Raw genomic sequence first — 25,134 nt, 5'->3', positions numbered from 1 at the left:
CTGCTCATTACGACCAACCATGGCTGACCTGTTTTCTGAATCTGAGCCGCGATTGGTCGTTGTGAGCAGTTGTGATGTCATTTTCAGTCGACAGAAGACAAAATGGCCGCCCCTGGAGATGGCTAAAAAAGAGTGGATTAACACGTATTCCACAAACGCAATATTTATCATAATGCCCTGTTTCAACTAGTGGTCTTGCATAGAACATATTCTTGAAAAAAAAATGTTTGCGTTGACTTCCACTTTAAAGACACACATTGCTTGTGTAGGCTACATTGCTTAATAAATGGAAAGCAACATCACTCATACCCATGAAAGTGCATTATTTCAGCTGGACACAGTAATGGCTATAAACTCCAAATGAGTTGTATGACATGTTAAATATAAGGTAATTCCTCAAATGCTAATGCATAGCTGAAACTACATCAAAATGAACACAGTGGCCGATTACAGCCAGGTACGTCCACCCGCTTTGCAGGAAGAGCCCTGCTTCAAGTCGCAGAGTCCTTAGTACTTCCTTTGTGACTGGCTGGGCTCCCACTGTGGTGAACAAGGCCAACTTCATGGAATGTATTTCCCTTTCCCACATTCCTCCGAAGTGTGGTGCTACAGTGGCGTTGAAGTGGACACTTATCTTATGGGTGCTTGGGTGCCTGACTGGCTAAGACCCAGTAGATGTTCTGCATCGTTGGAGCGCCATACTCGATGGGTCGGTGGTTGTATAGCCTACCGTGTCGGTTTTGATGGATTAAGGGAAGTCTGCTCTGTCTTAGTTGAGCCAGTGTTCAAAGCTGCTCAGGCTTTGGCAAAGAAACAATAATGAATGTTAATTCTTGATTGGTAACAAGTATTATTATCGTTGTTATTATTACGTTTTTTAATTTAGCTGCATGAACAAAGAACACCAATTACGACACACCATATCAAGTTAATTAAAACTAATAAAAAATACAGTATAATTGGTGCATGTACCCTTGTACCCAATGAGTTCATAACGCTATACGCAGGTTACACATTGTTACATTAGTCTCACGCACCCACAAGCAACACGCACACGCAAGAATGCACGGGTTATTTCTGGAAAGTCTTTCTATTGGTATTGGCGTCGCCTGGTGGTCAAAATAGAAACAACTACAGTTGCAATTCTGAGCTCGGATTCGCTGGTAGCGGCCTCCCACACAAAATTACACGTGTACTACTTTTTTTCTCTTTGTTTTGGAACAGTTAACTTGAGATAAAGATGCAGCTCGTGGTCCTTTGTATTTACTGGATAAACATTATATAAGAATTACAAAAGGAATATCGTGAGTATTTTGAAATTTGCATTTCTAAAGAGGAAAAAAAATCAAGTCATAATTAAGCCGTTTTCCCCTTTTGCATTACTTTAGTAACACACAGTTCAAGTAATTGTCGTTTTACTTTTCAACTTTTAAGTGGCCTTTTGTCCCCTTAGTTATTGTATTAGCTGAAAGATGGAATCAAATTTAAGACAAGTTCAAGTAAAGTTTAAATTGATATATTCTCGTCACAGGACAACAAGGATACCCTTTCGGATTGCCCGTAATGGAGCCTGCTCACCTGATAAGAAGCGCATAAAGTGAATATCAACAGTGGAAATAATTTATTCCCAACAAAACAATTCATTAATAATACGTATTTCGACACATCTGATATTATCGACTGAACAAATGTGATAGCAGTTTTGTTATTAAAGTCAGTACCGAGTGAATGATTGGTTGAACTCCGTATTTACATTTCTGATACTAAGTAACACAATTATCAATAGTGTTGTGCGCGTGGGTGTGTGCGTGTGTGCGCGTGCGTGCGTCCGGGTGTGTGCGTGCGTCTATGCATGAGAGAGAGAGAAAGAGAGAGAGAGAGACAGAGAGAGAGAGAGAGAGAGAGAGAGAGAGAGAGAGAGTTTGGAGATTCACGACACATGGAGCAAAATTAGTGAAGTGAGAGTGAGAGTAGGGTGCATTCTGAGGTTAAAGTTCAAACGTTTGAGTCACATGGGTGAAACCAGGAAATAGAGAAGTGACGACTGTCCACTCAGTCGTGTTCATTTGTCGTGCTGAGGTACTTTTAAACTCCAAAAATGGATGATCTAACGATGATTGCGGACCAATTGGAGCACGTGTAAGTACGATGTGACTGTAGCTTACTTTTGTTTACTTAAACCATACTATAATTTGGGACCTTGTGACCGTTGTTTGTTTACTACCCCTGCTGTTCAGCAACATGAGCAGGTCAAACTAGTATTAGAAACTACCACAATTATGATGCTACACTGTTTAAGTCCAATGCAAGTAAACTTTTATAAAATTCCAATCATAAACATTTTGCTAATGTTTTTCTCCACAGGGAAGCCTTAGTTCAGGACTGTCACAATGGAATATCGATTGACCTCTTTCTGCATCTCACACTTATCCCAGCTGTAAGTCGTTTTTCCTTTTGAACGGGAACTTGAAAATTGGACTGTGGAATTGTTTATATAAAAGTCAGCAGCGTGTCCACAACCAATGTTTACCATACGGCAGTTTTTTTTTTTACAATGTCATAAACTTGCACTGTTTGTTTAATAGGTTTAGTAAAACTACAGCAACAGTATCCCTGCTCCATAGAATGAGCTGGCACTTGCTCGGTATGCACATTGGACGCTTCTCCAACTCATTTAGCAAGCAGAATGTCCCAGCACTTTTGGAATATAAATTGGAGAAATCCATGAAAAGTAACTCAATTTGGGACAGGGTTGCAGTGCATCACCAGATAGAGATGAGGGTGTTGTTTTTCCATTTTATTTAATACAAATGACTCACTTAGCGTATGTGTCTGTCTGATTTCCTTTCCCTGCAAGCTTTTTCTCCAGTTTTCCATTCAAAACTGTTTTGTGGCCAGTTTTGTGCCCTTTTTTTAAAAAAAAAAAGGCGAGTGGCGTTATTATTATCAAGCCCTTATGAAGCAATGAGTGAATGAATGAAGCAAATATGTGATGTGGCCAGGAAAAAGAATCGGAGGAAGTCATCATTATTTGTCGCTGTGTCTATTTCACTTTACTTTAATAGGGAATGTACAAACTACGTTAAACTCTTAGCTGAAACTAATTTCAACATGTTGTTTTTAAACTTTCATTCGAGGAAAAAAATGTGTATTTGCACAAATTTTCAGGTGAATTCATTGTCTGCTACATGGTAAAACACCTTAGTGGTTAGTGTGATCCCAAATATTTTTTAAATATATAAAAGTGTCATTTTAAATACTAACTCAGTTTTAGCTTGTGTCTGACCAAAGGTGAAATTGCAATAGTTAGCTTTGGTTGTTTTCTTTCAGGTGCTGATTGCCTTGGTGCTGTCATTCCTTCAGAAAAGAGCAAAACCATTGGCTATTGACCGCAGACTTCCTTTCCTGCAAGGGCGTTTTGGCATTGTAGTGTAAGTAAATCACAAGGAGAAAAATTAAAATACACGTTTTTAAAGTATTCCTTAGAACCTGTTATCATTCTCCTGCTTGCAGTTTTTCAAATAAGGCAAAATGTTCTTGCTTCAAGCTGTTTATTTTCACTCCAAGTGGAGGAAACACAAGACAGAAAGAGAATTAAACAGTGTATATTTAAATGCAGAAATGTTCAACCAAAACATGTTATTTTTAACACATCTAATTGGACATGCATTTCCCATCTCTGAATTTAATGGCAAGCATGGATGTTGTGATGGGAAAATTTAGCTTCATGAACCAACTGTTGTGTTTATTGAGCCCTCTAGATGGCACTCTGTTCAACATAGGGCTGAAAGCACACTGACTTGCCATTACTTTAAAAAAACCCTACTTCAAACCAACAGTGCTGTCTAGAGGAGTCTGAAGCAAATTTTAAGCTTAATTTTTCCATCACTACACGGATGTTAGGTTAGCATCGTTGTATTCCTGTTTTTGAATATTGGGATGAAATTAAAACATTTCCTCAGATTCATCAGTTAATTGACATACTAATTGATTATTAAAGTAATTAGTTGCAGCTCAAATCTTGCCTGTATTAAGTCCGAGGGTAATTCAAAGTGGCCATAAGGTTCAGAAACTTTTACAAAAAAATGTCCAGGCATTCAGAGGTCAAAATGCTCCCTTGGTGTTGGAAAGTTGTCCAATGCTTGTTATGAAAAACACAACTCAAATGTTAAATGCAAAAAGATGTATGCGTGACGCGTGGCAAGTGCTCATGTCCTTGGCAGACCTCTGGACACCATAGGCAGCCTGAGCAATCGCTGGTCGTACGGGTTCGCCTTTGGCGCCGTGTCCTACACCGTCCTGCTGCTCTTCTCGGAACATTACATTCCTTTTACAGTCCCACCGTGGGCCAGAGGTACTAACATTTTCTACCAACTGGTTCTGCTCTGTTGGTCACACGTGGACTGATGGCTTGTTTATGGTCCTCAGCTGTAGTTTACCTAGTTGGCGCTTTGGAGGTGGGCCTTGTGAACTTTCCTTTCTTTGCCTGTCTGTCAACGCCCTTCCGAGCAGCTGGAGCTGTGCTAGGAATTCTCTACTCTTTGTGTTGGTAAATATTCATCCACAGTGCATGTCTCAATTTGGACAAACATGACGTGAAATAGCCAAATGGCTATGTGGTTGTTTGCAGGCTTGTCATTACAGTGTGGGATACATTCACATGTCCAGATGGCAAGGTACGTGAGTACTACTGCTACTAGGTGAGTACTTTGCCCACCTGACATGTTTGTTTGTAATTACTTCTGAAAATTCAAATATAAATGTGTTTCTAAAAGATTTTGGGGAAATACCAGAAGATAATTATCCAGTGGCCTTGTATCCTCTCTCTCATTTTTCTTTTGGGACGATTTGTCTACATGTTGGTCAAAGATGTTCGAATACATCTACAGCTGGACCAGGAGGTCAGGACATATGTCATGTAATATTTACAGTCAAAACCCATAGAGTAATAATTGACATTGATATTTGTGTTTATTGACTCCTCTTTTTTCACCAGTATTGTCTTGATTTACAGTCAATGCATTTTGCAACTTGTTTTTGATATAAGATTATAGTGTGTGTTTACAATGGGGGGGGGGGGGGGGGTTGAGTATTAAAATGCTAAATGTGCCACCAGGACAAAGATGAACTGACTCAGCAACATCAAGTGCAGCATGTTAAGAGACTTCTGAGGGAAAAAAGTACACACAGGTAAAATACAGTACAGAATGGAATACGTGAAGCAGCTCTGCATTTAATTGTGTCAAATCGAAATAGAACTGCGCCTCTTCGCTGTTTTACCTCTCATGTGCCTTTGAACACAAACACAGCATTCATTTTATTCCATTTGATTTTTATCTGTCATAAAAATGCATCATTATTGTTTCTATGCTCATCTGACGGACGGACAGACAGACAGACAGGCAGATCAGCTCTAGTGACACAACTGTGACTCACAATACACAATAAAGAAAACATTACACTGGGACACTGACATACAGTACACAATGGTTTTACCCATTTTATTTTCAGCAAGGCCCTGAGCTGGTTCCAGAGCAGAGTGTATGAGTGGGATCCCCACTTCAAGTTCCCAAACAGAATCATTGGCACTGCCATCATATCCCTCATAGGTCTATATACGGTAAAGAGCATAAACAATTGCATGTTTAATCCAAAAGGTAGTTAGTATCAAATGGTACATACCGTCTGCTATTGCTTTTAGATGACGCTGGCTGACTACAGTCTCAGTAATATCGCTTTTGGCCAAGTGGTCAGATGGAAGAACACACTCAAACACTTGGTGACGTCCTGTAATGAGACCGAAGCTTTGGGAGCCATGATTCCACAATTGGAAGAATTCATCAACGTGGCCAGAAGTGAGTTGGCCACAAGTCCCGTATAAAGTACCATGCAAAAGTTTCAGTCATCAAGTTCTTGTTTGAACAATTATGTAATGATCTTATACTGTCTAACGACAATGTCAAGCAGCAGAATGCACACCTCCTCCAAGGTATAATTGTCTGTAGACTCTGAACATAAATTCCTACACTGCACTTTGACTAAAATCCAAGCAAAATTTTGCTCATGCACTACCTCTCCAAAGTTTTGTGGAAATTGGTTTTCTATTTTTGTGTAATCCTGCTTACTGTATCGGTCCTATTATTTACTTTAGATTCAAACAGAAAATAACCTCAGAACTGTGGGGCAGATGTGCTCACATCTGTCAATCTGTCAAATCAATTTGTAAAAAAAAAAACCCCCAAAAAAACACTCAAAATATCTAGGTCCCTGCCAAGGTTAAACTGAATTAAACTTGCTTTTATATGAGTGCAAATAAATAAGGACAGTACAGGAGAGTGGTGCATGGACAAGAGAGAACCCATTTAGTTTTAGTGGCCGATTTAATTTTGTTTTGTTTGGCCTTGGCCTGCTCAACTATTTTTTTCTTGATCTGCACTTTTATCCAGACATGCGGCAACATGTAATATCTGTTGAATGTTTTGTACGCATTAGTAAATGTCATAAGACTACTAACACACAAAAACAAACCTGACTGGAAATGTAACAAATACAATCTGTTATGGATATACGCCAAAAATGTAACAGAAAAACAATTACTGATGGTCACTGAATGTCTGTGAATCGAAGAGCTAATGCAGATTTCACGTGAGAATCATTTCATTTATCTTTTAATTTCTTTCATTCCAGAGACTTGGTTAGCAACCACCATCTTTGCTAGCCTCAATTCAGTTGCTTACACGTTCCATGTACTAGTATGTTACAGGTAAGTGGATTTATGAATATGCAATTATCAGTGTGAAGTCAGACATGCTCAAATGCATTCCACAGGAAACACTTAAAGAGACTTTGGAGAGGAGAGAGAGGTTTCCTTCCCGAAAAATTTCTTAAGCCAAAGTCTGCCGTCAGTGTGGTGAGTGTGACACCACAAGACTTTTACTGTACAGCTTTAGAAGTGATCAACTTTTTATGGATTTTGTCCAGGCCTCCATCGCACGCTACTCTGGATGGCAAATCGCTTTTACGCTATGGGGTAATTTCATTAAAATTATATTTGAATTATATGCATTTTTTTAGGATTCAATTCTTCAAAAATTCTTATTTCAGGTTATCTGATGGTCCACTTTGTTCACTTCCTGGTTGCACTGTTGGTGGTGTATGTGATTGTTATTCCTATACAGCATGGAAAAGCTCTGACCATGCTGTCCAACCTTGGCATCCTAATGTAAGTGTGCGTTCGTGCATGCATGGGTGTGTATATGTGCTGCAGTGGATTAAAAGCCTCCATGAATGCAATTTTTTTGTGTGTGTGTGAAAAAATGAGACCAAGAAAAATTGTAAAACTTTTTCCTCCATTAATGCGAACTACAAATTTTACAGGAAAATTTTACATTTTTTTGGATGCTCTTTTTGAGAGTGGAAGTAAAATAGGAAAAACAATTACAGGTAGATAAGTGGGCACACCTTCTGATACCGATAATTGAAATGCGGCTGTGTTCAGTATAAACTAATCACTTTCAAACTCAACTGAGTGTCAGAACACACCATCTACCCTTTAAAGTGCCTCTGACTAGCTCCAAACAAAGATGAGATGATGTTGTAGGCTTTCACTGACTTTTTGTTTTGTCTTGTAGCAGAAGCCTGAAGATTTGGTGTCAACATTGACTGTTTTGAACCATAATGCCTTCCACCTTTTCTAAGGCCAAAGTTCCCAAAGCGATGTGGGAAAATGTTTTAGTTCGAGGAAACCAAGGTTGAACTTTTTGGCCTCAATTGTAAAAAGTTTATTTATTGCAAACACAGCACTGCTCATCACCAAAAGAACATGGTGCCTACAGTACAGTGAAGCACTGTGGGGACAGCATCATTCTATGGGGCTGTTTTTCTTCAGCTGGATGTGGGGCCTTTGACAAGGTAGAGGGAATTACAAGCAGTTCACAAACAAACGTCAGTCAGTGTTAGCACAAAACCGTCAGTATTCTGTTTGGAAGCAAAAAATGTTTTTAAAAAGTCAGGAAAAGCCAACTGGAACATCAGAGGCACTTCATATGTAGTGGCAGGACTGTGTATGCTGGCTCCCATTTAACATGAGTTTTAATGTGAATGGATGAACACATCCTAGTTACAAGAGGGTGCACACACTTGTTCAACTACAATACTGTTGTTTATTTTTACTTCCTCCCAAACGATTTTAGAAAAGTGTTCTGGTGACCTGTACAGGTTATCACATTAATGGTGAAAATATTTTTAAAAGGATTTATCTTGGTTTCATTTTTTACACGACAAAAACCTGGCATTTGAACATCGGTGTGAAGATTTGCTATATCGACTGCATCGTCAACATGACAACATTTACTCTGTTTTCTTTGTGTCCATCTCTTTGTAGTCTGACTATCAGTCTGGTGATAGCCATGGTAATCCTCCAGATAGTTTTGGTCCAGATTTTTTTCCTCCAGGACAAATTGTCTCCCTCTGATAAACACAAACCTTTGGCTCTCAATAACAGGTGGGTCGGGATAGTTGCATTTTACAAATATAATTTGTGAACCAGCCCTGTGATGTAAAAAAAGACTAGTCCACATATATAGTAACTCAAAATACTGTACATGGTTGTAAATTACCATAATGCCATCTTCTAGAATTTGTCATGTATTCTAGTATGTGTGTGTGAATAGGCAAGCAAAGCACACAAAAAAAGTCATACTTTTGTCAAAATTGAAGTAGTTAACATTTACTACATGAGTGTCAATTGCTGAAATGAGCACTGAATATACTATATCTCAACTATATCAACCCTTAATGAAAGATGGGAATATGAATCACATAAAATATTAATTTTGTCCCTTCTCTTTTGCCTTCAGAAAAGCATTCCACTGCTTCAATTACTTTTTCTTTTTCTACAATGTGATCATGGGAATAAGCAACTGCATCATGAGGCTGATGATCAGCATTGTGCTGGGAACGTGGCTTGTGTCCCGCATTGACCGCACAATAATGCAGAGAGGATATGAAACCATGGATGCTGGTGATTTTGACTCTTTCATATGATACGGTTTGGACAACTAAAACGGGACAGATTATGGAAAATTGGCACACTGTATGGTTTGATTAACTAGTACACAAGGGTGGCACGGTGGTCAACTGGTTGGCACGTCCACCTCACAGTTCAGAGGTCGTGGGTTCGATCCCGGCTCCGGCCTCCCTGTGTGGAGTTTGCATTTTCTCCTCGTGCCTGCGTGGGTTTTCTCCGGGTACTCCGGTTTCCTCCCACATTCCCAAAACATGCTTGGTAGGTCGATTGGACACTCTAAATTGCCCCTAGGTGTGATTGTGAGTGCAAGTGGTTGTTTGTCTCTGTGTGCCCTGCGATTGGCTGTCAACCAATTCGGGGTGTCCCCCGCCTACTGCCCGAAGACAGCTGGGATAGGCTCCTGCACTCCCCGCGAGCCTTGTGAGGATAAGCAATATAGACAATGGATGGATCACACAAGAGCTGTTCATTTGCAGTCTGGACGCACAGGGCTGATACACGACATCAAAGTTGGGGCTAAGTGTTGGTTCACTTGCATGAGACAAGTTTGCCCACTCAAATGGAGTGATTTCAGCAATACAAGAAATAAGATGTGTAATGTTTACTATACTTTATTATATTAAAAGAAGGGGACAGTTAAGAGAGACAACACTTACCACTAATAGAGAGTAATAGCAAAATTGGATTTTTGTATTTACAGTGTATTTCTCTACAAACTGTTAATAAATTTGACAGTGTTTCTGCTTTTCCCAGGTTATAGTACATGGATTGGGATGATCTTTGCCGACCACTATCATAACAATCCAGTTATGGTGTGTTTCTGCCAGCTGCTTGTCTCCACCACCCTGGACAAACACACACTGTCTGCATACTCCACATTCAACAACACATCTTCTGGTTTGTAAATACTGCACGCTGCATGTAACTGAAAACACTATAATCCCGCTCAAGTAGTTAGTATTTTTTGTTGCTCATATTCCCTCCTCCTTCCCAGAATATTCTGTGAACAATCGTGCCAGGAGACGTTGGACATTGCTTTACACTCTCTTGAGGAACCCTCGTCTGATCCTGCACAGGAAGCACCATATCTCCTCATTGGGGACGTTGGACATGTCTCCTTCTCTTCAGTCAGACACAGTATTGCAGGCTTGGGCCATGGCTTCACAAACACAGATCCACAAGGCAGCGTCAATGCACTTACCAGTGAGCACCGAGGCACAAATGCCAGACGGCTAGAATACCTTTCGCACTGATACATATTTAGTCAGTGTTTGGAGGTCTGCATCAAAATTCCCTTGAAATTTGATATGTTGTCAAAACTTGAATCTCACTTTGTATGCACTTCATTCTGTAATTACGGTAAAATTCCACAGCTTGAAATTCTTTCAAAATGAATTCATATGCACAATTATTATTACAAGTTTGCTAAACACCTGTGCTGATTTTTTTTTTCCAAAGAGTTAAGTATATGTTCTGTCATCAAGATGGAGTAATGAGCAAAATATGAAAACAAAGTAAAAAGAAAGGTGTACATTTGAACTAAATGATTCCCCATCATTGCTGAATTGGTCACTTTGGGACTTGGTCCATATAAGTTGCTCCACAATTTTCCTTGGTTTGTTAATACAGCATTATGCAGTACGTGGTGGTTATCTATGAAAGTGAACAGTTTGGTGGTGGTGTGACAGGTATTCAATACGTACACTGTAGTCTGTATTTGTAATTATTTGTAATTATTTTCTGTTCACCCTTATTAACTTTTATACACTGTATGCTTATGCTTGTATATATTCTTTTACCTTATATCTAAAGCAGATAAATACATAATAAAATGGTCAAATGGATTCTGAACTTTGACCTGAAATTAATTACCATATTTTCACTCATCTGCAACTTTCAGAATCACACATCTTTTTTCGGCTAAACTTAAACGACAAATACTTATTATTAATAAACGAATTAGTAATGTAAACAAACTATTTTCATTAAGTACTTGTAAATGTTGGGTGCAATAATGGCGAACTTCCGGTAGTGGCCATGTTGACGGGAACGCACTTACGGAAGAAAAAACAATCCCACAACGCGCTTAATTAGTTTGCGAAATCTACGGCGACACACGACAGCGACAGGTTTACACATTGGCTACGACTACGACGGGTAATATTGGCTAAAAATATCTTTGTGTATTCTAGTTTGACCGCAGTTGTATTTATTTATAATCGTTACGCGACGAGAAGAATGTTTTTCCCATCATTTGCTGCTGATGGCTAATTGTTAGCTGCTACTGCATCCGGGAAACAGCAACCTGCCACCTTATGCAAGTACTTCTAGGGACGTAAATTACTAGTAAATGGTGTTTATGTATTTTTGTTTGAAACTAGTTAACCAGGAAAGCACGGTTGAGATAAAAGATGAGCTAAAATAGCATCTACAACCTGTTGCAAAACACCTTGAGTCTTTTAAAAAGATTTAGAGACTTGCTCCGACACCCAATTACAACATGTTGCACATACCGTGCATTGCAGGAGTTTCCCTCCTTTTCCCAATTTCAAGTCGTACTCTGGGAACAAACTGCAAAAATAATTATGATTAATATAAATTAAAATAATAATTCTTGTGAAGAGCTAACAGAACGAAGACTAAGTTCAATTGATATCTATTGCACCAAAGTACATTGGCAAGAGTCAGTTCGAACGATCATATTACGTCTCTCATAAATGTGTTTCTGAGACAATTAACGTCAGGCTTTTAATTCACCTTGCCAGCAACTCAATTGGCTGATCATGGTAACGACATCATTAAAGGTAGGTACTGTGGTCCTTGGTTTTGTGACAGTATGGCACATTGAAGAGCTAGGATAGTCTCGAGCAAGTTCTTCCCTTCATGTCTCAAGCAAGTCATTTTATCTTTGGCAAGTCAAGTCACCTTAAGTGGTTTCTCCTGCAGTATCTGCTCTTCGGAAAGAAAGATAAGGTCAAATAATGAATGACATTAATGGCCTGTAACTCTCGCAGTCAGGGCAATATAATCCAATACATCACCACGTCATAACACTACTTCAATAAGTATCATGTGGTTTAGTATCTTAGTGTCAGTGTAAACTTGTTTTACACCCCAGACCACTATTGTCACAATATCAAAATTGTGACTTTTATAGTATATGTGCATAAAGTACATCAATACCGGAACTGAAATGATACAGTGTAAGCAGTGGAATAATAGCCATTAAAAAAAATATATATATTTTTATTTGTATTGATTAAAAATAATACAAGGATTAATTAATTAAATTAAATTAAAAAGGAAACAATGACACGGCAAAAACTTAAAACATCTGAAGAAAGCAGTGAAATAATAGCTGACGGATGAAAAAACTTCAAATTAATTTTATTTGTATTAGTTCAACAAAATTCTATAAAGATACTAATTAGAATGGTTTCAATAACCAAAAATATACATTTTGAACATGTTTAAACATTTTAGAACAATTAAACACAAAACATTTAACATTTTTGATGCACTACTCATATTTTTATTTACAGTGTATTCATGACTTAAAATCTTAGGGCACCAATAGATTTGTTGTTTATTATTTATGTCTTTGGGAAGTATAAAATCTCATTGAATATTTAATCTTTGACTTTCCAATTACTAGACCGAAGGATGGAAGCCAAGTGATTTGATTAGGTATTTTCCAAGTAACAAAAGTGACCAGATGGACTATTGGTTGTAATTAAGTAAAGTGATTTAATATCCATCATTCTTCTTTATATGTCATCTTTTATAGATCGATATAAAGCCTACAGTTAGATATTTGTAGCTACTACCATTCACTGCATCAAGGACTTCTGTTCTGTTTGAGTTTGAAATGCGACTGTATTTATGTGCACCTCGTGTCTTGCCGAATGCAAGAGGTGTCAATATACTCAAAATCAAGTGGCACGTACTCTGTGCAAAAAAATTGTGATCACAACATCCTTAGTTGTGGGTGGGATATACTCTATCCCAGCTGATTTGGGGCGAGAGGCAGGGTTTACCCTGAACAAGTCACCAGACATTTTCGGACCAGTTAAGCAGTTAAATGAAAATGAATAACTTCTTCATGGCACACTGGTTGGGAATCACTGGTCTAACTTGCTTTCGTTTCATCTAAAGCAAGATGTCAGACAGCGAGTCCATCAAGAAAATGCTGCGCTCCGTACTCCAATCGAGCAAGGAGGGTGTGAATATTCAAAGACTGCAGTTTGAGTACCGATCACTCTGTGGAGAGAATATCCCTCTGAGGAAACTGGGCTTCAACAGTTTGGAAGACTATGTCAGAAGCATACCCTCTGTGGTGCGGCTGGACTACCACAATGGAGAGGTAAGGAGAAATACAAATCAGAGGAAACATAGCTAAGGGTATAAACTCTGTTCATCAACTTCTTGAAGTGAAAGAGATCCGCGAAAAGGAAACTTGGTAAGTACACGCAGATGATGACCTTTATGATCATGGTTTATTATGTAGCTTTGGTGCATGTAATGAAATCGAATACGTAGCTTGTCGTTGCTGAATACTTACTAACTCTAGTTTTGTTAGTAAATAAAGCGGGCAGAAGTTGGCAAACGTCACATTATTGCGAATTCGTACTCTCCCACAGGGAAAATGGCAGCCCCCAAACAATAACAGACACAATTACATTTTGCACAAAGTAGAAACACAAAGTATAACTCTCTAATTGATGTTGGTGAGGATGCAGTAGTTGGTAACTTGGTAGTAACAATCCTAACTTGGTACTGTAGGGTTGCATTCCAAAGAGAAGTGTTCCACAGAAGGATTTATGTGTCACTTGCAATTTTCTTTATAGCTGAGATGCTTTGCTGCGGTATGCAGTGAAACGGCACACATTGCCCAGCTGGTGGCACGACAGAAGAGTTCCAAGAGATCAGGATGCTCCCAATTCGTTAACTGCAAAATGAGACGCAAAGCTTCAGACCCTTACATACGCCGTGGTAGGACATTCCTACAATAGAAAATACATGAAAACTGCCAACTCAAGTCTCACTAATGATTTAAATAGCCATTGATTGTAAAGTACAGTAAATGTGGGTTTTCTCTTCAAGATCATTGCCTACCTTCTTTAAAGGGTCTTGTTTGTCTCCTTGTATGCATTTAGGGTGCCCGATGTCTTCTCTACGGCAGCCTTTAGGTGGCGGCGCTTTCAGGTTAGCCAACAGCTTTCAACCCCATGGAGGCTACAGAGGCTTCAGTGCCTCAGGTGATGTCAGGGACAGGTACATATCCATTCAAGAGTTTTGGGAGGGGAAATGTGATTTAGGCCTGTTATTTGGCATAGTTATGGGTTTTTAAAGTCCTTTTTATACTGAATAACCAAATGTTCTCTCCTATTATCAGGCAGGCGAGACAGTGCTTTATCCCACCAGTAGCGCACAGACAACCTGCCCTTCAGCCAGCTCTGAAACAGTCTGCTGCTGCTGACAGGTGACCTTGAAACGGTCCTGCATCCACTTTATTGATATGTGGTCACTTCTAAGCATATTTTATTTGCGCAATTTGAGTAAGCTACTGAGTACAGTAACATTTGCTTTACGGGACACTTGGACGGGCTGAACATTGGCACTCATATGATAGGTATGCATGTAAAAATGACACCAACATTAAAATTCACCCCCTTAAAAGAATCTGTAGTGATTTAAGGGCTTTTTTGGGATGAGATTTACGACAAATTGGCACACCCCCTTTTGGAGATAGGCTTATTTTTTCTATCTCAGCAGGGAGTTAAGCATTGTAATATTGCTTGGTTTGTCAGTTCTGTTGTCTGAAATGACGACCAATTCGACACCAAAATTCAAATGCACATTACTCTTGTCCACTTCAACCTGTGAAAATATAAAAGCATTTTGCAAAATATTTTGGCTCAAACGTGAGCTCAAATGTGCAAAAACCATGATCACCTCTAGAAAAGAAAAAAAAACGAGTTTCTGTTGCTTCCTCACTTACTCGGTCTGAAGTGGACATATAGCTACGCTAAAAATGTTGTCTCAGGAGGCAGCCAGGCAAAAACAAACAAACAAAAAAAAAAAACAAACTGAATTTATTAAAAAATGAAGCGTTCTGGCTGGATTATAACCCTTTAAGTACAGTATCTGGTGAGTCATTTCCTGAATGAGTTTTTCATTTTAATTAAACGTTCTTACATTTTCTCTTTGCTTTAGCTTGTGTAGAATGTTTGGCAATTCACGACTGTTAAATTCATGTCTATTTTGCAGGGCTACGAATTTGGTAACTCCCCAGAAACTGAAAGGTTGGTATAAACCTCATTTTTTGTTAGCATGAATCATCCCAAGTTTTGCTATCTATAAAGCTATGAAAAACAGGTAAGTATTGTAAATGCTCTTTGATCAGACTATTCTTATATTACAATACTGTATATCATATTACTCACTTCAGTGGGTATTCACAGCTAATAGTGCTGGTGTCACAAATCATTGGAAATACATCTTTCGTCATGCATAGGTGACCCAAAAAAAATCCTCAAATGGCAAAAGCACTCCTGTTGTTTTAGGTCACCAGACACATACAGTATGGTATGTTGGTCACTGTGGAGGTTTCAGAGCACTTCACTACGTTCATATTTTATCTATTAAATGTGCCGAGATTTTTTTCTTTAGTTGTAAGAGTTAAAAAAAAGATTAAAACAATGAAAATAAAAGGAAAAGGCTCAGTTAACGGTTAACGATATTTTACTGACGTTTCACAGAGAAGCCACCTGAACAAGTCTCCAGAACCAACTGCTCTGAGGTACAGAAGATACTCTCTCTGAGCCTTCTTTACATTTTCTACTCGCCTTTTTACATCCATACTGGGAAAAAAAGAGTGTTTTGTCTTTGTTTTCTCAACACACCTGGAGAAATTTATAAATATATTTTATTTGATAGATTAACATGATTTTCTCCAATTATTCTTGTCATATGTCACACATATCATACGGTATAACAGGATCTCATGTAAGAGCTGTATCAAAAAATCTTCAATTTCAAAGGTACTGCCTTGATTAAGACGAATTGAATTGCCGGTATAGTTAAGGGAATTTCTTCAAAGTTTCACTGTGTTAAGATGCAAGTAAAGTGATTTTTTTTTTTTTTTTTTTTTTCTTTTTTCCTTTTGTGGTTAATTCCCTTCACACAGTCAACAGTGTATGACAAGACTGTGGTACAGAGAAGATTAATCAAGTTATTGAAGAAGTACGACTCTGGGCTCTGGATCTCTAAACTGCCAACTGTCTTCAGTGAAATGTTCAATCAACAGCTCCCTCCTCAGGTTCCCAATGATCTGGAAAAGTGGACACACATTTGTATGGTGAGTGTGTAAAAATGGCTTGTGGTACTATAATTGTATTCAGTGTTACCTTTGTCTTTACGGCCTGTTTTGTTAAAATTATATTCAAATTTTATTAAGGTTATTGTGAACTCTTTTTCAGTGTACTCTGTGCTCCTCTGATCTGACAGGTAGAGAAATCATTCAGCACCAAAGGTGACTGCCTGATTTACCCTCCTCTGGCTTCCTCGACTGGTCCAAGAAGCAGCTTGTCTGAAGGCCCAGCAAAATCCTCCATCAACTCGGGCACTATATGTACGTTCAATTCCTCGCAGGTGACTACCTCTGCCCCTCTTTTAGTGCAGCCTGTTCCAAAACCTAGAGTTGGCTCCATAGAACCCTTAGCTAACCCAGCGCTAAGTTTGGATCCACAGCCCACGGATCATTTTACAAATTTGGAAGTACCACAAAAGTTAAGCAATGGCCTTGCAGTCAGTTCAACTAATGTCAGCTTTCTCACACCTACTGTCAACCTCGGACAAAAATCTTACGCTTTGGCGCCTACGAGGGAACATCCTCCGGAAACCAACAGTGCTACCTTAACTCCTTCTTATCATACCTCCTCTGAAGATCTACCACCACAAAAGTCCACATCGTCATCGAACTCCGTTTCTTGCCCTTGTCCTCCTGTTAAGTCCTGTGTTGCCATTTTGCCAGCTGACGCGTGTTACAGAATAGAGGAACTTCTGTCCAAGTACAGTAATGGGCTGTGGGTCCATGCATTGCCCAAACTTTTCATGGATGCTTACAAGGCCCCATTTCCTGAGCATTTTATGGATAAATTGTCTCTCCTTCCGGACCTATGCACTGTCGAATACCCTATTCCACAAGACAGTAAGAAGGTAAGTGGTTGAGATGGCGCTTGAAACATTACCTTCATGCATGCTGTCACTAAGGATTTTTTTTTTAATTGGGCTAGTTGTGTGATGAGGTTTGGAGGTCACTTTGAAAAAATATTCTGTGTATTTTTTGTTTGAATCAGGCCATCCTGTATAAGCCCATGAGAGTAAAGCTGGAAGGAACTCAGAGCACAGGGAGTAAGAAGAACAATAGCCACCTCCTTCCATCTGGTCTGGAGGTTACTGGCCCTGGAGTTCCTACCTGTCTAGTTCATCCCACAGTGCAGTATCCATCTGTGCTGGTTACTGATGCCAAAAGCAGTAACGCTGTTACCATAAGGTATGTCTTTTTTATATATATATATATATATATATATATATATATATATATATATATATATATATATATATATATATATATATATATATATATATATATATATATATATATATATATATATATATATATATATATATATATATCATTTAAAAACATATCTACACAACATATCTATATCTACACGTATGCATGCACACATGTACACAGTTGTTTGTAGTGTAAAAATAAAGTTTGCAACCAAGAACCAGCCCCCCCACCCCCAGTATAGCTCTCATGTGCCCTCCTAAAGACAGGTCTAGGGATGGTTTGGCGTAATCCTGTTTTTTCTCTAAAAATTGTGTCTTTTCCCTGTGCAGGTATGTTGGGGAGGGCTATTCAACAGCCCAGGAGGCAATGGAGGATGCAATGCTTTCCTTGTATAAAAAAAACTCCAGCTTCCAGCCTCTCTCTGAGCTTGCTGTGGGTCAGCTGGTAGCAGTCAAGGGGGACAATGGCAACGAAGTGACTCGAGCTCAGGTCACTGAAGTCACCAACAACATCATCAAGGTAACCTGTCTGCTTAACTGTACAATTGTTTGATTATTTTCAATTGATCTACACTGTTCACATTAATAACAAAATGAAAGGTATTAAATTACTGATAAAAAAATACGTTTGGAGGCGCCTCGAGTGGTCTTTTTGAATAGCAGAGGTGGGCGTGTCAGTACATTTTGCCGGATCGTAATTCGCCAGCAGCCAAGGTAACCTGTCTGTCATCATAAGTCTGTCATTATTTCAAGCCGACAACCGTCATCGCAAACTAACAGTTCTTTTTTAAAAATGTTTTTAATGCTTTATCAAACAAATTATCGGATCATCATCATAACTACTTGGGCAGTGGCGGCATGGGCATCCAATCGGCGTCGAGAACTTACTTACAATGTCATGCACGCATAGCACAAGCACACACATACTCCGTGATGAAATTAAAACAATGTGAGACAATAGCAAGAAAGTTGATATATCTGGTGAATGGATTGACTTGTATACAGATGCTGAACCAACAATCAAATACCATTTAGCAGCCGACACAACCACCGGCCATCAGATTGACTAGCAATGTTCAAACCTTTTTTATGTCAGCGGAGCCTTTCCTCTTCTCCGCTTGAAGTAATTCCAGTGTAGTCACCCTCACGCACAAACACACGTGGCGGATTTCTGTCAGTCGTCAGCGACACGCTAGCCCGTCAGCGACGCACTGAGAAAGGTCCATTGATACTGACCCACTTAGTGACGATTACAGTGGCGGACGAAAACCTACTTCCGTCTGTGCTTAGTCGGTCAGTATTTTTTAAGTTTCCCCCGTCAGCAAAAAGTGCATCCATCAGTGATGGATTGACAGACCGTCCTTCAGTACTGGCAGAATGTCCACCTCTGTTAAATAGTATGTTGTCTTCACATAGAAACAAAGCAGTTCAGCAATTATAAAGCCATTTCAAAGAAGCAGCACTGTTTTTTTTCTTTCTCCAGGTTTACTATGTGGATCATGGCTTTGCCGTGGAGACTCCGAGAGAAAGTCTTCTACATTTGCAACATGACTTCCTTTCACTGCCCTTCCAAGCCACCAATGTCAGGCTGGCAGGTACACGCATGATATCACATAGATAATTTAGAAGATTTTAAATACTACAAGTAGGGGTGGCTAACATAAGATATAGGCTAACAAAAAAAAAAAATAGAAAAAAAAATAAAAACGAACGATGATTTGATGATGATGTACAAAAAAATATTTTAAATCTGCACTTGAACAAGTATGGATAGTAGGGATGCTCTGATCGATCGGGCACCGATCATGATCGGCCGATTTTCGTGAAAAATTACGTGATTGGAACATTCGATCAAAGCCTTTTATTGCCGAACAAAACATCCGATCATCACCCGCAGCTCATGCTTGGCTACCGTGAGACGAAATGGCAAAAAAGTTGATTTGTTTAATACGTGACGACGTCCCTCCGTCCAAAAGCATCACTCGCGTCGCCCTGCACGCAACCGCGTATATTCTGAACCATGCAATGTTTAGTTGGCATGTTATTTATTTGACTTTTTGCATAATTAAGTCTTTTGAGACTGCTGATTATTTTGATCTGTTAAACACTGTGTTACTAAAAGCTGGTAAATTTAAGTTTTTCAGTTATCTTTGTGACTAATTGAGTAATTGTTGTATTGTGGATAGACAGCATTTGTGAACAATAGCTCTTGTTTATATTTTAAATTGCTTCATGCATCTTCTGCAAAACATTGTACAACGATGAAGAATTTAAAATTATGTCTAGATTTATATTGATTTTTGGGATTATTTATGTCACTTTAATGTCTCCTATTATTCCATCGTGACAGATATCATCGCATTTTGAGCTGCAGTAAGTACTGGTATACCATTGCCAACTAAGGGTGAACTTTATTAACTTTGTTAAGGCCGAATGCTTGTTATGTATCTTGTGCTGGATGTGATATTGTGCAAGTGTTTGTAATAGTGTGGCAAGTTAGTGTATTGATACAACTGCTTTACTTGACCTTGATACACTTAACTGCCCTTTGTCCTTCTCCTTTCAGGTTTAGAAGCATTCAGTTCCCATCCCTCTGTGTTGTCCTCCTTGGAGACGTTTGTGGTCGGAAAGATTCTGCTAATGGAGATATTGGGTTCTACTCACCCCAATGACTCGCCTGAGGTGTTGCTTTATGACACCTCACACGAGGATGACATCAACATCAACTCTGTCTGCTTGAAGGAACTGCAAGACAAAACCATGAATAACCCCTTAACTGTAAGTGTGATGGGATTAAGTACCGTACATGTAGACGCACGTTTAAAGACAACTCTAATCTTCTGTTGGTTCGTACAGTACAATCCTGATGGGTTTCGCATTTTTAAACTAATTTGAGATATGCAGTATGGCGACGAACAGCTTAAATCAGAAAGCTCTGCTGTTAGTCTGTCATCTCCATCAATAGCATGAAAAATATGAAATATGTTTTGACACCTGTAATTGGTCAACCGTCTTTCAGATTCCAGGGTCTCCCACTCAATTATTACTGTGTTTGTTGTGTGATTGTCATTTATCTCTTGCCTTTAGGTGAATTCTACCTATTGGGGTGTGCGTGTCACAAATATTTGTGCGGATGGCATCGTCTTTTGCCAGCTGCCCTCCAGAGGAATGACAAGACTCAGCAAGTTGTTGGATGAAACAAAAGCATTTTTATCCTCCCAGGTAGGTCAGCCTTCACCAAAGAACCCACACTGTGATTACGGACATAGTGAACAGTGTGGTTATTCAGCGACAGCCGTGCTAGCTCTGTGACTCTCGTTTGGAGCCTTTGCTAATGTGGTTTTAAAAGAAAGACCGGCTCTCGGGCACTATGTGTCACATTATTAGTCAAATGTCTGCTATTCTAATCTAAAAATGTATTTGTTCCCATCAGATGACATCTGAGTACTTGGTTTCTAAACCCTTCAATGGCAAGATGTGTTTAACATGCTATGAAGATAAATGGTGCAGAGCAGAGGTATTTCTGGTTTTAGTATTTTCCTATTTCCAGTTAGAGCTCTGTGAATGAGCTATTTTATAGGTTGATTTGTTGTTGTTGTTTTTTATTTCCCAAAGACATGTTGATCATTTATATGTTCTAAAACAGAGATTTATTTAAACTTTGACTCAAAGTATGTGGTTCCAAGTAAATATTTTGCCACAGTAGCCTTGCCTCACCTGTACAACTCTACATGAGAAGTAGAGGCTGATATTTTGGGGAAATTCAGTGGGTCATGGGAATCCAGATCAGCTTTGCCTTAATCAAGGGATAAAAAGTTCAAGGGAGCAAATGGGTGCAGTATTATTCAGTAGGAAAAAAAAATCCTCGGAAAGTCCATGAGGAGAAAGGGGCGAAAAACTGCAATTAAAAAATGCAACTTAAAGAGGAAGTCTACCCCCAAAAAATATTCGCAATATGTTTTGTGCGGTTTCACTCGTCTAAACATGGCATTCTCATTAATGTTGCCTTTGTGGAATATGAGCTAACCCATTAAGGACTAAAGCACCTGTCTCAACAGCTCCCCAAAACTTAAGGTCGCCTTTGGAATTACCCTTGAAAACCTGAAGATTTCCCAGAAATTCAACACTTACAAAATGATTAATATCTCAGCCCCTGTAGCAGACCGAAACATAATTCCAAAAGAATTAAAGAGCTTAGACATGTGGCTTTCACACAGGCAGAATTTATTATTTACTGTTTCAATCGATGATGTAAAAATAATGTGTCAGTGCAAGAGAAGCACCATTTTAATGTTTTCAAAAATCGAGTGGTAATTACCATCCTCTATTCTGTTACAAAGATATGTATATCATCATTGTCTACAAACCATATCATATCATGTTCGACTGGTTCCACTGGTCGTGCGCGTCGTCTATATATCACTGCCGTTACTTATCAGATCTCCGGGCGATCGTCGGCGTCCGCCATTAGCCTACCTACGGCTCGAAAAAATTCCACGACATCCTCCGCGGTCTCGCGCCACCCTCACTTGTATATTCTGATGCATTAAATTGGCTAAGAGACTGAGAATTGGATTAAAAAAAGACACCGACGTATCCGCTCTCCCGGCGTTAAGGGTAGAATGACGCGACAGCGCTCCCGGTTCTAGTGGTAGAAACGCGGTTATGCGCTCCCGTCCTTAATGGGTTTAGCACAAAATGCACCCGTTTTTTAGCCATCTCAGAGAACTTTGATTTGTCATTTTCAGTTAACAGCAAGTGACAAAATGCCCCCGCCCCAGTTCAGTTCATTTAAGTTTGAGGAAACGTTTGGTCATGTTCTTGTTTTCAGATAACCAACCTTCATGGCAATAGGATCATTGAAGTTGTCTTAATTGATTTGGGGGCTACAGCAACAGTAGAGGTCACTGAACTTCGAGAGATACCCCCTCTTTTCCTCCAGGACTTTGCCCTCATCCCACCACAGGTTTGTCTCCTTGGAGAAGTTTCTTCCTGTCCTATGATATTTGGGTCAAAGCTTCTACCTGTGGAAATTGAATGCTCTGCAATTATTGAAATAATAGTACTGTACCATATTTTTCAGAACACTTAAGACTAGATATAGAATATGTGAATCGTTCTTCATCTATGACAGACTGAGAAACAAAATACTTCATAAAAGATGTGATTCTGTCTTGGAGTAAATTCTGATGTAAAAATATTATACATTCAGTGAAAATTTATGTGGCTTCTGTGCGCTTTGCTCAGGCCATCAGATGTCGTCTGGTGGATGTGGCGGTTCCAGAGGGAGACTGGAGCCTAGAAATTGTTTCCTGGTTGAAGAGTGCTCTCCTGGGGGTTAAAGATTGCAAAATGAAGGTAACTTACTTGTTTGCTAGTGTTTAGTATATAGGTATTACTATAAGGGAGGTGGGTAGGGTGTAATTAACAGTATGTATTGTTGTAATGTGGCTGGCCATTATTCTGGGCGGACCACATTGTATTATTTTATTTTAAATTTGGTCCTGTACGAGTACTACTAATGTGAGCCTATGGCTGCAATACTGTGACACCATCACATGTGGTGTGTGTGTTTAATGTGTTCTTTGAACTGCTTTGCCTACTTTAGATTTGTAAGTTCGAGGAGCACAAAGAGGGGAGTCTTGTGTACATGTACCTATTTGTTGATGCTGACCATGAGGACGTGCACCAGAGCATCAACCATAAGTTGAGCGACCCAGAAGTGTGGCAGACACTCAACAGCAAAAAAAGCAACACGGCTCCTAGTAGTAAGGCCCCCGACATGCTCTCATGAATACCAACAACCAGCAAAATGCACAAAAAGGTTATCTTTTTGTTCCAGCCAATTTAAATACTTTATTTACATGTTACGTTTCTGAAAACTGTAGATGGCAGTACTTCAGTCAAGAGACTGGCTGTGAGCAGCCCAACTTATCTTCATCTACAAGTATGTGAATCATCTTCAGCAGAAACAATTACCATCATGCCGCCACCTCTGGAGCTCCCCCTGGTGTGTATGAGGATGTGTTTGTGTTTTTACAAAAAGGAATCGTATTGGAATCATGACATCCAACAAGTAATGGCAATAAGTAGTTTGAGAGTTAAAGGAGGTTTGGCAAGTAGTGGATATATCAGTGATCACACATTCCTGTGCCGTGGGAGAGCAGGTGTGCCATGGGAAATTAAATTTCACTAAATTGTGCTGAAAATGATTCAAGAACTGTGGTCCACACCGATGAAATGAATTGAAATTAGGTCATCAATTATTTTAGTATATCGTTTTTGAGACATTTTTGTTTTGAGCATTTTTCTATTGCATGATATTTTACGTGCATTGGCTCCCAAAAGTTACTGAAACACTGGACTACATACAGTCTTTGGAGACAACACAAATATTGTTTTGGACCACTGCATAATGCAAAGTAGAACAACAGCACCTTCATTGGTGAAGTCAGCCATTCACTCTCGATCTCTTACTCATTATTACACTTCCTTTGTGCTGTATATTTCAGCCTGGTCAGAACATGGACGTTCATGTACCAGCAGCTTGCCACCCTGGTTACTTTGTGCTGCAGCCGTGGCAGGACCTGCATAAATTGGTAGTTTTGATGGGAGAGATGATTCTCTACTACAATCAGACTGTGACCACCACAGCTGTGAAGATCAAGAAAGGAGAGATCTATGCAGTCAAAATAGACAAAAAGTAGGTGACCTATGGAGATGACGTGGTTGTGTGTACCAATTTGAAAGGAATATCTTTGACCCCTAGTATTTAATCTGCGGCTCCTTCCACCTCACCTAGTTGGTACCGTGCAGTGGTGAAGGGGATTCTGTCCAACGGCTTGATTTCCATTTACGAGTTGGATCACGGAAAACACGAGCTCATCCGCAGCTCTTTCCTCCAACCTTTGATTGAGGAATTTCGACAGCTTCCTTTTCAGGCCATCACTGCACAGCTGGCAGGTGAGTTGTACACTTTGTGCTTGTGGAATTCACATTGGCACTAGGTTTGCTCATCTAGTAGCTGGTATACACGTCAGGTTCTGCCATCTATCGAGCAACTTCTGCCCTCTGTCCTGCAGGTGTGCCAAAGTGCCAGTGGTCAGAAGCGGCGTCCTTGGTCTTCAGGAACCACGTGGAGAAGCAAGAGCTTGTGGCCCAGATTGAAAGTGTAAATAACGAATCGGCTGGCCAAGAGGAATTGTGGGAGCGCAAATTAACGGTGTATTTAGTGGATACCAAAGTAGAAGATAAGGACCTTTGGATCCACACCCTCATGACGGACATTTGCAGTGAGCCAACTTCCCATGCTTGAACTCAGGAGTGTTGTTTATAATGTTTTCATTTGCTGCACAAAATACGTGTTATTCAGATATTTGTTTTTGTGCATGTGCTTTGGAAATATGACAGAGTTCAATGCTTTTTGTTTGCATGTTTCTGTTTTAAAAGCTTGCAAGTGTAATTAAAAAAAAAAGTTGGCACGGGATGCCTTCATTATCAGTGTGTGGTGCATGTTTTGTAGC

The 25,134-nt window shown here is 39.4% G+C and overlaps 2 protein-coding genes across 6 annotated transcripts; both read left to right on the top strand.

Annotated features, from left to right (window-relative positions):
• The first annotated feature begins 1,906 nt into the window (after positions 1-1,906).
• Positions 1,907-10,872, top strand: stra6l (STRA6-like). 3 transcript variants are annotated; one of them, XM_086033517.1, is made up of 18 exons: positions 1,907-2,139; positions 2,365-2,437; positions 3,331-3,431; positions 4,224-4,354; positions 4,429-4,549; positions 4,631-4,676; positions 4,776-4,901; positions 5,117-5,190; positions 5,512-5,620; positions 5,702-5,855; positions 6,688-6,763; positions 6,829-6,910; positions 6,982-7,030; positions 7,105-7,222; positions 8,384-8,503; positions 8,859-9,022; positions 9,782-9,925; positions 10,023-10,872. In XM_086033517.1, the coding sequence occupies exons 1-18, from the start codon at positions 2,099-2,101 to the stop codon at positions 10,262-10,264; spliced, it is 1,971 nt and encodes a 656-aa protein (XP_085889643.1). In that variant the 5' UTR covers positions 1,907-2,098; the 3' UTR covers positions 10,265-10,872. The 3 variants fall into 3 exon arrangements, with proteins under 3 accessions (XP_085889643.1, XP_085889645.1, XP_085889644.1); XM_086033518.1 differs by lacking the exon at positions 1,907-2,139 and adding an exon at positions 2,215-2,249; XM_086033519.1 differs by lacking the exon at positions 4,776-4,901.
• Positions 10,873-10,940: 68 nt separating this feature from the next.
• tdrd7a (tudor domain containing 7 a) lies at positions 10,941-25,108 on the top strand. Of its 3 annotated transcripts, none has more exons than XM_086033514.1 (22): positions 10,941-11,185; positions 13,188-13,391; positions 13,876-14,020; positions 14,185-14,302; positions 14,424-14,510; positions 15,299-15,333; positions 15,790-15,830; positions 16,218-16,388; positions 16,538-17,248; positions 17,389-17,585; positions 17,942-18,131; positions 19,095-19,206; positions 20,178-20,389; positions 20,699-20,833; positions 21,045-21,128; positions 22,443-22,577; positions 22,859-22,969; positions 23,220-23,379; positions 23,500-23,621; positions 24,124-24,314; positions 24,414-24,574; positions 24,694-25,108. In XM_086033514.1, exons 2-22 carry the CDS (start codon positions 13,188-13,190, stop codon positions 24,924-24,926), a joined length of 3,555 nt encoding a protein of 1,184 aa, XP_085889640.1. In that variant the 5' UTR covers positions 10,941-11,185; the 3' UTR covers positions 24,927-25,108. The 3 variants fall into 3 exon arrangements, with proteins under 3 accessions (XP_085889640.1, XP_085889639.1, XP_085889642.1); XM_086033513.1 differs by having other exon boundaries at positions 13,184-13,391; XM_086033516.1 differs by having other exon boundaries at positions 10,942-11,185; positions 13,184-13,391; positions 16,538-16,681.
• Positions 25,109-25,134: the final 26 nt, after the last annotated feature.

This window comes from Filicampus tigris, chromosome 6 (assembly GCF_054856515.1).
Source record: "Filicampus tigris isolate MCC_2025a chromosome 6, RoL_Ftig_1.0, whole genome shotgun sequence".
Taxonomy (NCBI): domain Eukaryota; kingdom Metazoa; phylum Chordata; class Actinopteri; order Syngnathiformes; family Syngnathidae; genus Filicampus; species Filicampus tigris.
The sequence above is the reverse complement of the archived record's forward strand: the minus strand, read 5'-3'. Positions and strand labels throughout refer to the sequence as shown.

Bases quoted from the DNA above. Each gene is read 5' to 3' on its own strand.
- stra6l (XM_086033517.1), top strand. From the start codon at position 2,099: ATGGATGATCTAACGATGATTGCGGACCAATTGGAGCACGT. The intron at 5,856-6,687 runs GTGAGTTGGCCA...CTTTCATTCCAG, and splicing joins ATTCATCAACGTGGCCAGAA to AGACTTGGTTAGCAACCACC. The intron at 7,031-7,104 runs GTAATTTCATTA...TTCTTATTTCAG, and splicing joins AATCGCTTTTACGCTATGGG to GTTATCTGATGGTCCACTTT.
- tdrd7a (XM_086033514.1), top strand. From the start codon at position 13,188: ATGTCAGACAGCGAGTCCATCAAGAAAATGCTGCGCTCCGTACTCCAA. The intron at 16,389-16,537 runs GTGAGTGTGTAA...CTGATCTGACAG, and splicing joins AGTGGACACACATTTGTATG to GTAGAGAAATCATTCAGCAC. The intron at 17,586-17,941 runs GTATGTCTTTTT...TTCCCTGTGCAG, and splicing joins AGTAACGCTGTTACCATAAG to GTATGTTGGGGAGGGCTATT.